Genomic DNA, 17,323 nt, shown 5'->3' on the forward strand with positions numbered 1-17,323 from the left:
ATTTCTAGATAGTCTGATAATCTAGAAATCTGTAACAAGTCTTCTGAAATGAAAACAGAAAAGAACATTTCTTGTTTAATATTAAATGACTAATCTTAAAGGAAAAGCCAAAAACCTTTTGTTAAAAAGAACTTCTAATGTCATATGCATAACATTTAAGTATAATAAACTGAACTGTGAGCTACTTTCCACAAATTTTATCAAAATTCTAATGTGTTTTCTGATATATTTTACCACAAAAATAGTAAAAACATGGAAAGAGGTCACAGTGTTGCAGTGTTCAGTGTTACGTCTCAAAGTATAATTTCTCATCTGTTAAGCTACTAGGACCATTAGCAATTGATGGCTGTCAGGGCTTGATAAAATGGAGATGAAAAAGTGTGAAAACTCATATGAATAATATTTTAAGAACCTTCAGAAATCATAAAGCCCTACCCTAAAACATAGTATTCATAATTTAGTTTATGCTTATATTACAGTATAGTTTAGCATTTTTCTATGTACTTCACTCTAAACCTAAAATTCACCAGAAAATAAAATAAATCCTGGGCTTACAAATGACCTATAGGATGCCTAATAATGTTACTTACAAATGATGGTTATCAAGAGTAAATATTTTTAAAAGTTTACACATGCGTTTGTGTCATAATATAGGCACATGTATTTCACATAATGAAAGAGGACTGATGTCTATAATTTACTCTGAAAAATATCAGAAAAATCATATGGGTCTCTGAATGAATAAATCTGCAGTAATACAAGTATTAAAATGTTACTGGTAGAATTGAGGTTGGTAAATACATACATATGCTTTCTGTAAAATTTTCAACTTTGCTGAGTATTTGAAATTTTTTTATAATAAAATGTTGGAAAAACAATGTCAGGCTATGTGGTATAAACAATGAAAAATACCTATCAATGTCTTGTTACTATCTCACTTAGGATGATAGATATGAAATATGTCATATAACTCAAAGACTGCAAAGCACAAGTTCCTAAAATTTAAAGCATATGTGTACAGACCTTCCAAATTCCACTGAGAATTAAACCTGTACTTTTAAAATATGCTAAACTATAAAATCAAAGCAGACATGTTTCAAAGAACTGGTCCTCTTCTAAATATCACCAAAAAAAGATCACTTTCTCCACAAGGTACATGTGCTAAAAGTTATAAATATGAATTGAAAAATTAGTGCATTAAATTAAGACTAATATGAGGGAGGTCAAACTGGATTAAGTGGTTCTTCCTGTGATAGAAAAAATAAGACTGAAAAGCAACTAAAAATAAAAATGTCCCATGAAATCTCCTAGTGTAATGATAAATAAAAAAAAATTTTCCCCTAGGTTAAAATAAATTTTGTTCTTTCTTAAGTTATCTGAAAGAAATACAATTAAGTGGACCCAACTGTCAAAATCCTAAAATACAAGAAAGGACAAAAACTTTTCAACATGATAATCTGCCTTTGCTCTTCATAGAAAGTGTTAAAATTGCTTATCTAAGATGGCAAAAAATTAAATAAAGAACAATAATTACATCTGTAGCATCCCAATTTTCAAACAGAAACAGAATGTTTACATACCTAATATTATTTTTAAGAACTTTCAAGCAACTGAAGCATTTAAAGGTTGTGTAAGTTTTCTGCTCATTGTCAACATCTCCTTCATGTTTTCCGTAGTAAAAGTCACTAACTAACATGATCAACTTTTCTTTCTCTGTACCAGTCTTTTCTTTATTTTCAGTACTCGAAATTTCTACTTTGATCATCTCCAAAAATTTATTTAGCATGTCTGGACAACAATGCTGAAAGAGAAAAACACAGAAGCTATACTTACATCTCTTTTAAAAATTAGGTAACAAAAATGATTTTGTGTTTAAAACTAGGGCCAGTTCATATAAAATTATGCTTGGCACTATACCTGGAAAGACGGTCACCAAAATGTTGGCTTCTTTCTTTATATAGTCTAAACAATTCAAACAATATACACCCTTTTTATCTTAATAAAGAAATAAACAAATACAAAACCTTAAGATCACTGATGGCTATATATCAACCTTTTCCCTTTCAATTAAATTTTACCAATGTAGGACAGGGGTCCTTGGAAGGAGACCACTAAACTGCAATGCTGCGTCGCTAAAAGGAAACAACTCCCCTCAGTACTGGAACTGTGGTGGCCCAGGGAACTTCATTCAGGGGGACGGGACAGGTTCTTCTGCCCACAGTGCCAGGCTCTGCAGCCACCTGACCCCACTAGAGACCACTTCAGCCTTATGGACTGCAACCGTTCCCTCAGAGTTGATACTGCAAAGCTCCAGCAGAGATACCAGAAATTACAGCATCTTATCCACCCAGACTTCTTCAGCGGTATCAGACTGAAAAGGACTTCTCAGAGAAGCATTCAACCCTGGTGAATGACACCTGTAAGACCCTTCTGGCCACCCTGAGTAGGGGACTATACCTTCTAAGGCTCCATGGAGTAGAGATTCCTGAAGGAAGAGATTATGAAATGGACAGGCAATTCCTAATGGAAATAATGGATATCAATGAAAAGCTCACAGAGGCTCAGAGTGAAGCTGCCATGAAAGAGATTGAATCTATCAGAGCGAAACGGAAAGAATTGACTGACACTGTGAGCAGAGCTTTTGAACAAGACACCAGAGAGCTCCCTTGTTTGCTCTACCCACACTCATGCCCTTGGGAAAGGCCCTGTGAGAAAGCCAGAAGGAAGCCTGTCATGTACAAATCAGGAAAAGACTCCTCCCCAGAAACTGAAACTGACCATGTTGGCACCTTGATCTTGGACTTCAGCTTTCAGACCCTGAGAAAATTAATTTCTGCTGTTTAAGACACCTAGCCCACGGTATTTTGTTATGATAGCTTGACTAATACACCTGGGTTTTAACACTGGCTCTGCCACTTAAAAAAAATTTTAATCAATGTAAATTATCTAATAATAACTTGCAACTTGGCCAAAAATCAAACATTTCATATATGTGTGAAAATATAGCTTAACATAGTAGTATTTCAGTAAAGTCTGGTTGGAACTGGACTTTGAGCACAGGTCAATTGCCATCCCCCAGACTCAAGGTACCTAGAAAATGTGTGAGACACAAGGAAAGAAGCATCCATTGCATCTTAAAAACCTCAACACATTCTATCTAGAATGCTGAAATATCATGGAAATCTACATCATGAATAAAATCAAGACCACATATAAACTGATCCTAATGGGAAGACTTTCATGTATGAGCTTTTTATTGTCAATGAGATAAATATAATTCCCTTACTGTATACAATTTTCAGTTGTAGAATTTCTCTATTATTCTTTAAGAATAACTTTTCTAAACACACAAACTACACACACAATGCAATCACAAAGTGAAAGACTTTAAAAAATAAAGCACAAGAAAAAATATGACAGAATCAAGACCAATTAAACCTATCAGACTAATTAGATCTATCCTATCAATGAATACAAATGTTTAACTCAACCACTACCAAAAAAGAAGTTTCATGTAGGATCACAAAAGAAAAAAACAAGTCTGGTGAAAGTAAGAAACGTAACAAAAATAATTGATTAGGAAGGGTTGAAAATAAAAGATAAAGAAGAAAACAGGCAAATGAACATTGTAAGAAAGCAAATGTTGTGAGCCTGATATTAAACAAAATAGAATCCAGGCCAAAAAAGGGACAGTTTATAAAAACACGAAAGGGTACATTCATAATGAAGTTAAAAAACATAGGTTCACCTATATCCTAAATGGCAACAACTATAAAACAGAACTGGAATATGTAAAAGAAAATAGTGGTGAAAACGTGAGATTTTGAGACCCTTCTCACACCATGACAGAACAAGTAGACAAATGTAAGTGAATATGTAAGAACTTAAATAATATATTTAGTACATCAGATCTGGTAACTATCACATTCCATAACTCCCCAAAAAACACCCCTTATTTTCAAGTTCCCAAATAACATTCACATATTTTTAAGATGTAAATCCCTACTGTAATATTATAAAAATTTAACTGATAGTTTTAATTGCAAGCAATACTACAAAATAAAAGCTACATGTTAGAGAATGTTTGCCACTTTCTTCAGATGTAGGAGTATATATAATATGCTATGTTTTGTGTATAAAATGTATGAAAAATAACATTTATGTGTGCCTGTATATGCAGAAAGCAAGGCAAAGAGAATATAAACTAATAAAAATTATATCCTTTGGGATTTGTACTGGGAACTAGGCAAATAAGGAGACCGGTGTGAGATTTTTCACTGTATATTCCTTCTTATACTTTTTGAATCATGTACTATATATATTGATTCCAAAGTTAAATAAATTAAAAATAACTAAGAAACTCAGCCTTTTCTCTCTCTCTCTCTCCATCTAATTCAAACAAAAAAGACATCAAGTATCTCTATACATAGATAGGAAAACTGAAAGCACTTTTAGGAGTTACTTCTTATATAAAACCAAAACCCAAAGTCCAGTCAGCAGGAGTTACTCAGAGAGGTGGAAATAGTGATAAATCAAATACAGTTTTACAGAAGAAAAAAAAAAAAGATTGCATTTAGAATTTTGGGACGCTCCTTTTCTTATTACATTTTTTTGTAAAATTCTGAATTTCAATGAAAAATTTGTCAATCTTTGAAATAGCAATAACCTTTCTTAATTTCCTTCTTTGCCTTGTACGCTTCCTATCCCTTCTCTCCTGCAGATAACCTACACTGCCTTTTTACTTGCCTCCTTTCCCCCTTCCTGCCATTTATACTGGGCATGCAAGAATATGGATTAGCTTTCCACAGACACACAGAACACTGTAACATCTACTAAAATATTTTAAGAGGACTGATCCCTAAACCTCATTCTTCATTAACACTTTGAAAATTACCAAAAACCTAATTCCAAGAGCTTCCTATACTGATATAAAGCTAGAATTAATTTATAACAATTATATAAACTACATTCTGGATTGAGTTAAAACTATCATTTAAATAATATGAAATGATTCACCACTAGGAGTTTACTTCTTGAGTGTTGAAAATTAAAATGCAAGACTAAAATTTTCCTTAAGTAATGTGACATACATAAGTCACAATGGACCAAAAAAAAAAAAGTAAAAAGGGAATTGTTAAGTTACGTGTAACATTAAGCACCTAAAATATTCTGATTAGTATATTATTTTCATTAAAAACTAAAATGGATTATGTATATCCTGTAATGTATATATACTTAAGTTTTAAAATTTGATGCCTGAGAAGGATTTTAAAATCTTGTATGAAGATAATCATTATGAATATCAATTTTTACTTAAGTTATATGAAAATACCAATGAGGAGATTTATCTAAATATCTGGAAAAAGTAGCATTTACTATATATCAATCTTTAATATTTTCAAATATTTGTATTTGTAAAAATAATAATTGGAAAAAAGTTTTACCTTCATGTGATATTTCAAAGCATCCAAAAGATTGAACTGAACATTGCACTTTGGACAAGATCTTTGAAAAGGCATTCCAGTTTTGTGTTCAATTGGTGAGGTATCTGAAATAAATTAAGGATTTTTATGACTCAAATATTTCTTTTTTTAAACCTTAAACAACCAGTAATAATAGTTTTAAAGTTTATCACAATTTTTAAAATTTATGTAGAAATATAAATTTTAATATGCCATATTCATATTTACCTATTGATGTCTTAACTGGGGAGGATGTCACTGAAGGAGAGCTGTCTAAAGACAATGAAGCATAAGAATCTATTTCAGAAACATCTTCGCTGGTCTTTGGCTTTTTTGGATTAAGTCTGCTTGCTATAATAGTAGAATGTTTTATTATAGGGAAAGTTTCATCCAGAGCTACAATTTGAGAAGTAAAAAAGATATTTGTAAATGTTATAGTATAGAACATTGCTTACAAATGCTGCTAAAATGGCCTTAGATTTAAAACTAAGTAAATGTACTTCAGAGCTAAATTAAAGGTAATAAAACTGAATTACCATATCCAAATGACAATAAAGAATGATCAAAATTTATATGATCAATAGGTAGAAATTGCACAAACAGCTATTACGGATTACACCTATTTAAACTCATGAAATAAACTTGTAAGCAAAAAATTCTAAAGATGCTTTAAGAAATATGTAAACAGTTACCAGGAAAAAAGTCAGACCAAAAAATACCCCCAATATTAAACCACATTCTAAACTATTTTTACTATTCTAAATTTAGTTCCAAAAATGAATTTATTTTTAGATGTGCAAATGCATTTGTGCTTGTAAACAAAAACAACTTGTATTCTAAAAATTTAGAGAAACCTTTCAAGATACTTATGGAAAACTCAAGTTGGTTCTTCCACTTAACAACCTGACTGGTAGTTTAAATGATCTGTTTATCCCCCTGAGTCTAATGGTTCTGTCTTAGGGAATACAGTGGGCATGTCAGACAGAGAACCTCCCCTTCACCTTTTTAAAAAAAAATTAGACTTTTAAATAAATTTTAGTTGAAATAGAGGTTTCATTGCTTAAAAGTTGAGTTTGAAAAAACATCTCCTTAAAGGGTGAAAGATGATGCAATTCAGGGCATTTGCAAGATAAGTGGGGCTATTTAGGCTATAACCAGATCCAGCAGAAATCCTTTAGAAAATAACACAATTGTAATTTGAGATAAAAATTATACAACATCAAATCTGTGTTTAGTTTTTTGAGATAACATAGAAATAATTTTTTCCACCTTCAAACACAGGATACTGCAGGCACTCGGGACTGACTTTTCTGTAATCACACTAACATTCTTCTCAGATGCTCAGATTACCTGAACAACCAATGAGTGCTGGTATTTTGGACTAGGCAACTGAATATCTAGCAGGCTGTAAAGTAAAAATAGACTTATATATAATTTCTTATAGTATGGGTAAATCTCCAAGTTAAATAAAATCACTCTGAGCTCAACAGTTTTAAATTCTGACTCTTTAACGCATTTATATCTCTTGCTTTTGACTTGTGCTGTTTCACTATCCTCAATGATGCCAATAAAATCCTATTCTCATTCTCCAAAATCAAGTTCAAGTCCAACCTTTTCCAAGAACCTTCTATGATCATCCTAGACAAAAGTCTATTAATCATTCTTGTGAACACATAGGACATATTAGCATCCATAATTATCATGCAAACAACTGTTTACTGTCAAGTCTTTTAAGCCTTTAATGTATTTCTCACTTATCTCATTTGAGCCTCAAAAAAGCTCTGAGATAAGTAGAGCAAGAATTAAAATTATATCTCCAAATGGCTGATCTCAGGTCTGAAGAATGAATGCATTATGTGAGAAAAAATAAAAGTATCTATTTTAATAATATGAAAAAATTAGGTGTAAAGAGGTTAGTTGATTTGATAAAGGCCACAAAAATGTTTAGAATAGAGGTTGAAACCTTTATCTTCCTCATTAACTATAACCTTATTTACTGTTAGGGCAACGTGCCACTCCTTGTAGTACTACAACTTAGAGAGAGAGAGTAGGAGTCACTGTCTTTACTCATTAGAAGCTTCAAGAATTCAGGCTTTTTCTATGAATAAAGACAATGTGCTGCCCTGGCAGGTGTGGCTCAGTTGGTTAGAGCATCCTCCTATTACCGAAGGGTTGAGGGTTTGATTCCTGCTCAGGGCACAGGCCTAGGTTGTGGGTTCAGGCCCTGGTCCAGGGGCATACGATCCCTGGTCCAGGTGTGTACATGAGACAACCAATTAGTGCTACTCTCTCATATCGATGTTTCTCTCTCTCCCTTCATCTCTCCCTCTCTCTCTAAGAACAATGAAAAAATGTCCTTGGGTGATGATTTAAAAATAGTAAAGACCATGTACTTTATAAAATCAGGTTTCAGACAAGTACTTTTTCTCCTCATTTATTTTGGATTTTGGCTATTTTACTAAGTCTGTATGCATACCTAGGTAGGTGACCATCAAACCAAATTATTATCAGAAAGGGAAAATATTTTTGGTACACATAGTACCATAAATTTCTTACTATTTTGGTTTGGGAAATGCATACTAATTTGTTAAGTAAGCAAGTTAAATATGCAAAAAAAATTCTTATGAACCTAGCTACATTTAGTGAAATATATCAAATTTGCTAATATAGAAATAGTAATTGCTTTGATTATAGGGAATTTTCAACTAGACAAAATTCCTTCAAGGCATACTAACTTAACAATAACAAAGAACTCTGCTATGGTATACAAAGAATGGTAACTCTTTCAATTTTCAATTGGAAATTTTCATTATTCCTTAAATGGATATTTACTGAGTATTTGCTATGTGCAAATCAATGTTTCTTTAGTACTGCCATTTTATAATACCACTCTATAATCATATTTAACTATCATATCTACATCATTTACTTGGATAGAAAGACACTAACTAGCCTGTGAAGAAATCAACTATAATCATGCCATTTTTCTCATACTAAAGACCTTCCAAAAATTAATACTTAAAACAATCTGTATAGTATTAGGGCATCAAGGGACTTCCCTAATAGAAATTAAGATTTTTTTCACCCTATGGCTAGTTTCAAGTGAGAATGAACTCAAAGAATACATGTTAGTCAACTTAATAGAAAGAAAGAAAATATTCTATTATTAAATACAATGTTATATAAAATCACCCAAGAAAGACATTCATAAACTATTAGATTCCATCTTATAACATATGAAAAACTTAACATGAAGGTATGGGCTTCAAAATAGAAATTTATTCCATATACATATTCATCAATTATCTTTTTATATTTATAAAAAGTGGTTAACCAAACCTTCTATATAAATTGTTGATCTGTCTTGGGACAGTGGTACTGTGTCCTGGGTCAGGTCAAAAAGTAAATCTGAGGAATCATCCGATTCAGCTTGTGATGAATTCTTTGTAAAATCCTGGAAAAAAGTTGTAATTGTTTTGTTTCAAAAACTTTTATAAAGGTGATTTTAACTGTGTGCTACAACTATAAAGATAACCTTAACGATTCAATTACTAATAAGTAATAAAACACAAAGGTAATTATTACTCTCTACCAAAATTAGCATCTACTGGATAAGGAGTATATGGGAACTCTTTGGATTATTATAATAATTTATCTGGAAATATAAAGTTAGTTTGAAATAAAAGTTAAAATTAAAGCAATGATATCATTGGCAAAGTAGAGGTTATATTTTGGTAAAACTTTTCTGCAAGGAATTTTGACAGTATATAACAAGGGATTTAAAAAGTTTATATCTTTTGATCCAATTGTTTTAAATATTCTGCTTCCAAGAATTCATGCTAAGGAAATGAAAATATATAATGGAGAATTATTCGTTATAGCAAAAAATGAAAACCTGTATGTCCAACAATGGAGAAATGGTTAAACAAATTAAATCACAGACAACCATACAACATCATTTTTGAGAAATACCCAATGACAACGAAAATGTTTCTGATATAAATTTCAGTGAAAAAAAGAAGAGTGATCTGCACATAAAATATAATCCTGATTGATGATATATTCTACATACCACACTAACCATTTGCAGAAACAAAATCAAAGTACAGTCTGCATTCTCCTCTGTTTCTTTTCTACCTCCCACACATATTATCTTTATAATGGGAATATAAGAATCTTGCTTGAGTGCTTTGTGCTTAAAAGTTGAGAGACAATCAGGCTTTAAGGATCTTACTTTGCTCCTAAGTTTTCTGTTGACATGGCTTTGTTAAGAAGTTATAGAGACAGATATTGAAGTGACCCAAGCCATTCCATTCCTAGAATTGAGATATAGCAGGCAGATTTCTGCATTTGAGCTTTAATGTGTATTATATAAAATCAATAGTGACTTTATGACTTAATTGTAACCAACCATAATCTTACTGCAAGGTAGATATTTTTTCCAAATGTCCAAAATAGTTCTTGAACAGAAGTTCCTCCAAATAAAGTTGGTACTTTAAATCCTTTCCTAGGTGATAACCCTCGTCAATTAAGTACCACCATTTCAGGGAGCAGATATATTATTCAACAAATAACCTGCTAAAATAATTCTCCACGTGGGAATTTTTTGAATCTTATAAAATAGTTCAGAAAGATACCAAATACAATGGTAAGGTACAATAGATGATAGACTGGGATTCATAATACTGGTCCATTTATTTAACTATTAAACCTTGGGCAAGTCACTTCTAAGGTTCAAGCTGTTCACCTCTCCAACAGAAATAAGAGCCTCCAATTATTGTCTATTTAAAATGTGTGTGCCTCTTTCATGGTACACCTATTCTATCAAGTAGTTATCATAACTGTATTAATAAAGACCTAATATTATAAATAGGTAAACTTAAGTATGGTTAAGTAAGGTTCCCAATACAACCCAGCTTGTTATTGATGATAAAACTGGAATTTGAAGCTAGGTTGGCCTGATTACAAAGCCTGTGCCCTTAAGCTATATCACATTGACTTTTAAAAGAATAATAATTATCTTCCTGCTTGCTCAGAAGAGTTGTTGAGATAGAATGAAAAAGTTTTAAAGTTTCAGAGAGAAGTCCTTTACATAAGATTCTCAATTCACTTGAGAATATATATGGGTATTTCTCAACCCTGGCTGCACATTAAAGTCACCTGGAGAGTTTTCAAAAAAATCGATCCTGCCCAGGCCTCACCTTACCCCACAGCAACTCACAAAAATCTTTTTTTTTTTTTTTAAAAAAATCTTTTTTCTAAAAGTAGGACTGGGAACCTGATTGGGGGACTTTAAACAACTATGCTCACAGAAACAAAAATTCTGAGTTTGAATGACCTCTAACTTTTCTAACATGAAAGATGCCACCCCTTTACTCTTTGTTAATCTTTCTCCCTGGGTCCAGTATAGGGATTATTTTCATTTATCTGCATTTAAATCATGATGTATATTTTTTTTCTCCTAGTGCCAAAGAGCTTAGGACAGTGTGAAAACACCACTAAATTAATCTGATTCTAGCTAAAATCAAGTAATTTCTGGCAGCCTGCCATCTTCAGGTATACCTATTAAGTTTTTCTCTTGTTTTAATTTATTTTAGAGAGAGCAGAAGGGAGGGAGACAGAGAGGGAGAGAAGCATCAATTGGTTGCCTCTTGCATGTGCTTGCAACCCAGGCATGTGCCCTGACCAAACGGGTTACCTTTTGGTTTGCAGGCCAGCACTCAACCCAATGAGCCACACCAGCCAGGGCTAAGTTGTTTTGTTTTTTTTTCCTTTTAATATTAAAAACAGTCCATGGATACTTAAGAGGCTCCACATTTGAGAGCCAGTAGTTTGGGTAAAGGTTCTGATTTTAGAAAGGGAGGCCCAGAGGGGTTGTGACAATATTGCAGTTAGGATCAAAGACTGAATCAGTACTCCTGTCTGCTCTTATTTTCAATCCACGTTTCTTGAACTACTAGTCCAGGGCTCATACTATTACTGGTTAAGTGTTTCAGAATACAGATACAAATTTAACAAAATTCTTCTTTTTTTTTTGCTTCAAAGCTCTAATTTTATCGCTGACAAGAATACTATTAGTGCTTTTCTGTGATGGGCACACTTTGTACATTTTTGAGGACTGAAAAACTGTGTACCAGACAGACTCTAAAAGTAGCCCCCACAACTCCCTCCTGATATTTACACCCTTGTGTAATCTTCCCTTGAGTATGTGTGGGACCTGTGGTTGCTTCTAACCTATACAATATGGCAAAAGTGACGACATGCACATGATTGTTACAAAGTCCATCTTGCTGAGGACTCTTTTCCTTGCTGTTTTTGAGGAAGCAAATAGTCATTTTAGGAAAGCCTACAGAGAAAGGAACTGAGGGCAGTTTGTGGCTGACATCTGCAAGATGCTGACACTCTGAATCTGACAACCCACAAAGAACTGGATACCACCAACAACCAAGTGAGCTTGGAAGCAGTCTTAAATATTACTGCTACTCTGGCAAACATCTTGATTGCAGCCTCATGAGACCCTGAAGCAGAGAAGCCAGTTAGGCCATACTCACAGAAACCATGAGGTAATAAGTATGTATTGCTTTAAGCTTCTGTGTTTGTAGTATTATTGTTATTCAGCAATAAATAATTAATATATGGTGCTTTGTCAGTCATTCTTTCAAGTAAAAATGGCATTCCATTAAAAAAGACAATGAGTTCAGCTTGCAACTGAATCATACAAGTACTTAAGAAAACCCTATACTGCAGAGACAGAAATGCTTTATGCATCTCACCCATTTCATTACATATAATGTTTAAAAAAGAAGTATATTCAAAGGATAAGTTAATAAAATTAGTAAAAATTATTAGTTCTTCAAGGATATTCTTAAATGAAATTTTTCTACTGTGGATGCTCAGCAGTCACCAATACAAAAACCTACTAGTATAGTTTGGGTCCTTTGCCTTGACTCATATTAAAGTGTGAGAAGTTTTACCCTCCATTGTTTTTGCATCACCAGTGCAAATGTTGACAACTAAAAAAGGAAAATGTCTTAGTGTTACTATGACAACAGTTTTAACTTCACTGAACCCTTAATGAGTCCCAGGGAACCCCGAACAGTCTGTGGTCTACACTGTAGCCCTAAGGCAATGCTTCTATTTTAAAAAGTACATACCAAAATGTGTGGATAGATATGTGCATGTGCATATTTTAAAAACTCTGGATTAACCTGGATTGAAACTGCAAATTCATCATTTACCAGCTACGTGGCCTTGAGTGAATTATGTAGTCTTTCTGAGCCTCAGTTTCCTCGACTATTAAAGTGGGGATGATTATTGTGCCTACATCATAAAAAAGTGGTAAAATTAAATGAGATTAACTTATATGTAGCATTTAGAACAAAGCTCTATTATTAACAGACTAATGAATAATATTAAATATCATCATCAATCACTTCTGTTAAACATTTTAAGAACTAAACTTCTGAAAACTATGTTCTCAGAGTAAACAGCAACAATGACCTTAGAACAATCTTACAATTAAGAATAGCTGGTTCAATTTACTATCTTAAGAATTTTGCCATTGTGCAGTATTCACTACTGACTATACTATTTAGATTAACATGATTTTCAATATTATACCTATTAAAATTGAGCTAAATATAATTACCTCACTTATTAACAGGTTGGATAATTAGTTCATATAGCTATTACTTTGAATATTGAGATATTATAAAGATGGTGATATTTTCTCATAGCGATTATGCTTCTACAGAAATGGTGACTAGCTATGATAGACCACAATTCTAACTGGGCATAATAATATTCAATGCGTCCCTGAGCTAACTGATGTTTCAGAAACACTTACAGATTTAGACACATTCTGAATAACAGAGCTATGTGAAGATTTAGATTCAGGATTAAATCTAGGTAAGGCAGCCACTGGATTTGATGTTGGGTCTTCGTAAGGTTGACTTGTAGGCTTGAAGGCATCAGTAACACCTGCATTTTAAAATTACACAATAAATTAAATATTTTTCTATACAATCAATTTTGTCAAAATGTTTCAGTTTAAAGTTAATATAGTACAATAATACTATACCTTGATTGTGTAGTTCATTCTTTATTCCCTTTGAAGATGAGCTGGAGTTACCTCTGTTCAAAATATCTATAAAAATTACATTTATTTTAAAAGAACAAACAAAATTAAAATGCACTCATAGACAGAGAGCAGACTTGTGGTTGCCAGAGGGGAGGGAGGGTGGGGACTGGGTGAAAGAGGCGAAGGGATTGAGAGTACAGATGGGCAATTACAAAATAGTTACAGGGATGTAAAATAGAGCATAGAAAATACAGTGAATAATATGCAATAACTATGTATGGTGCCAGGTGGTTGCTGGAAATATCGGTGGGGGGGGCAGTATTGGTAAAGTATGATTGTCTAAACATTATACTGTACACCTGAAACCAATACAAAATAATATTGAAAGTAAACTGTAGTTGAAAACTAAAATATATTTAAACCTTTATTTGAATGTGTAATATATAAAAGATAATAGAACAAGGTTGTATGTAGACCTGTGTTCCTGTGACTCAAGCCCTTCCCTAATCCTCATGCTTCATTCATACCTCTAAAGGCCTAGAAGATTCATTATGGGTAAGCTGATTGGATTATCTGTTCCATTACTCTTAAATTCTGAAAGGAACACTGTCAGAGACTGCAGACTAAATTGAACCCAAAGTTTACCCAAAGTATCTCAAATTCACTACTACACCAAAAGTAAACCTGATACTGACATGAACCTCTGGACCAGTGTAAGACTGCTCACTCTTGTACCTATACGAACCCATAACTTCTAGATTACTGAGGAATCAGATGAAAATTTGGAAGAGTAAAGATTTGCCTAAAATTGCTAATCAGTAAAAGGTACGCAGCATTAAGAAAATCCCCAAAACTTAACAGTTTTTGCACAGCAAAGCAAACCATCAGGAAAATGAAAAGACAGCTTACCGAATGGGAAAAGATATTTGCCAATGAGGCATGTGATAAGAGGTTAATATCTAAAATTTATAAAGACTCAACACCAGGAAAACAATCCAATTAAAAAACAGGCAAATGACCTAAATAAATACTTCTCACAAGAAGATATACAGATGGCCAATAGATATATGAAAAGATGCTCACTGTCACTAATCGTCAGAGAAATGCAAATTAAAACCACAATGAGATATCACCTCACACCTGTCAGAATGGCTATCATCAATAAGTCAACAAACAGGGACCTCCAGCCAAGATGGAGGCATAGGTAGATAACACTTTGCCTCTGTGCACAATCAAAAGAAGGGAAACAAATTTAAAAGCAAATAACCAAAACTGCCAGAAAATTGAACTGTTTGGAAGTCTGACAACTGAGGAGGTACATTCATCCAGACCAGTGCGGGGGGGGGGGGGCGGGTGGAGATGGGCAGCCGGGGTGGAGAGGACAAGTGGCAAGGCAGTGGGTGGAGGACCAGGTGGGAGAGGCAGTGGCTGGCAGACCTGGCGGTCCCACATTTGTGTGTGGATAAACTGGGAGGGACAGCTGGGGAGCAAGACAGACCTTGCAACCTAAGGTTCCGGTGCAGGAAAAGAAAGCCTCAAAACCCCTGGCTTAAAAAACCTGTGGGGGTGTGCAGTGGGAAAAACTCCCAGATTCACAGGAGAGTTGGTTGGAGAGACTCACAGGGTCCTAGAATGTACACAAACCCATCCACCCAGGAACCTGCACCAGAAGGGCCCAATTTGCTTGTGGGTAGCAGGGGAGGTGACTGAAAGCTGGTCGAGAGCCGAGCAGGTGGCATTATTCCCTCTTGGACCCCTCCTCCACATACAGCATCACAACTAAGCAACCTGGGTTGCCCCACCCAAAACACTCATTCAAAAAATATGTGCACTCTTATATTTATTGCTACATCATTTACAATAGCCAAGATATGGAAGCAACCGAAGTGCTTATCAACAGACAAACAGATAAAAGCGGTGGTACATATATAGAACAGAATGTTACTCGACCTTAAAAAAGAATGAAATCTTCTAACTTGTGACAGCATGGATGGACTTAGAGGGTATTATGCTCAGTGAAATAAGTCAGTCAGAGAAAGACAAATACCATATGGTTTCACTTTTATGTGGATTGAAACATACTCCTAGATATAGAGAGGAGACTGGTGATTGCCAGATTGGAGGGTGTTTGGGGGACTGGGAGAAACAGGTGAAGGGATTGATTGGTAGTTACAAAATAGTCATGGGGATGTAAAGTACAGCATAGGGAATATAGTCAAAAATATTGTAATAATTATGTATGGTGCCCGGTGGGTACTGGAAATACTGGGGGAATGCTTTGTATTCAACATATGACTAACCACTATGCTGTCCACTCGAAATTAATACAAAATAATATTGAATGTAAAAATATATAAATACTGATTAAATTTTAAAAACCCACAGAATACAGACTGGTGCAGTCACTGTGGAAAGCAGTATGGAGATATCTCAAAAAACTAAAAATGGACCTGCCTTTTGACATAGCGATTCCTCTTCTGGAAATATATCCAAAGGAACCCAATACACTAATTCAAAAGGACATAAGCACCCTTATGCTCATTGCAGTGTTATTTACAATCGCCAAGATATGGAAGCAGTCCAAGTGTCCATCAACAGATGAGTGGATAAAACAACTATGGGACATTTACACAATGGAATTCTACTTGGCTGTAAAAAAGAAAATTTTACCCTGTGCAACAGTATAGATGGACCTGGGAGAACATGAGGCTAAGTGAAATAAGCCAATCAGAAACAGACAAATACCACATAGTTTCAGTCATATGTGGAATCTAATGAATAAACTGAATTAACAAGCAAAAGAGAGACAGACTCATAGATGGAAAACAGACGACAGCTACTGGGGGGGGAGTTAGGGGGTGAAGGGATTGAGCAAAAAGGAAAAAGGGCCCATGGACACAGACAACAATGTGGTGATTACTGGGGGGAGGGGAGTGTAAGAGGACTAAATGGTAATGGAAGAAACACTATAAAGATTAAATAAAAAGAATCCCACAAATCCTCAATAAATTTCCTTTGTTTCCTCCTAGTAGAAAAGAACCAGATGTTCATAAAATAATTTATAAAGTAAAGGGCCACACGGGGCTGTTTTATGATAATGTAAATGCAGTACTCTATGACTAAGCACTACAGAAGTCATCTAGGAGAAAAATCTGCAAAAACAACAATATTATTTGCACTCAGAAATTCATGGTATTTAAAGAGCTATTAGAGTTATTCCTATAGTACTTTTTGATGACAGCAGTCCAGCAAAGAAACGTTTTTAACCCCTCCCCAATGGTGGTTCTAAATAAATATTTAGCTCATGTTCCATATGCTAACAATACTTTATGGCTCACACATAAAACATCAATAAAATCATTTAAATGCTGAGTTTAATTGGAAAAGAAATTTCACTGGGGTCAACTTTATTTTTGATACAATTACATAAAATTAATGCACTTTATTCTAGTTAAGTACTGTTAACAGTCATTTATAATTGATATAAATCTAATTTGAACTGTCATGTTTTTAGTAAGATAATTTGAGTAATAATTTTGAAATATGGTAATGTATTAGTACAAAAATAATCACAGTAACTCAAAACAATAATTAAGAGAATATAATATTCTGTTCCACTATCAACAACAAACATGCCAACATGCCTAGTTCATTTTACAATTGAAGTGGCTCTCCACTTAGCACCTCTCAAATTCTCCATAAGAAACAATTTTGAGAAATAAATTAACATAAATTATTCTACCTCTGATGGAACTGAAGAGAAGTGCTATTCCTAGTTTAG

At 33.8% G+C, this 17,323-nt stretch overlaps 1 protein-coding gene across 1 annotated transcript in view; it reads right to left on the reverse strand.

The window, feature by feature from the left end:
• Positions 1 to 17,323, reverse strand: part of ZNF280C (zinc finger protein 280C) — a 73,946-nt gene that overhangs the window by 34,098 nt on the left and 22,525 nt on the right. The window contains exons 5-10 of the mRNA XM_054577014.1: positions 13,543 to 13,608; positions 13,309 to 13,442; positions 8,802 to 8,916; positions 5,691 to 5,858; positions 5,445 to 5,548; positions 1,581 to 1,801 (exon numbers count right to left, since the gene is read on the reverse strand). Of these exons, the coding sequence (XP_054432989.1) occupies positions 1,581 to 1,801; positions 5,445 to 5,548; positions 5,691 to 5,858; positions 8,802 to 8,916; positions 13,309 to 13,442; positions 13,543 to 13,608 (808 nt within the window). The remainder of the gene's footprint in view (positions 1 to 1,580; positions 1,802 to 5,444; positions 5,549 to 5,690; positions 5,859 to 8,801; positions 8,917 to 13,308; positions 13,443 to 13,542; positions 13,609 to 17,323) is intronic.

This window comes from Pteronotus mesoamericanus, unplaced genomic scaffold (genome assembly GCF_021234165.1).
Source record: "Pteronotus mesoamericanus isolate MK-2021 breed Mesoamerican mustached bat unplaced genomic scaffold, CSHL_Meso_final contig_40, whole genome shotgun sequence".
NCBI lineage: Eukaryota > Metazoa > Chordata > Mammalia > Chiroptera > Mormoopidae > Pteronotus > Pteronotus mesoamericanus.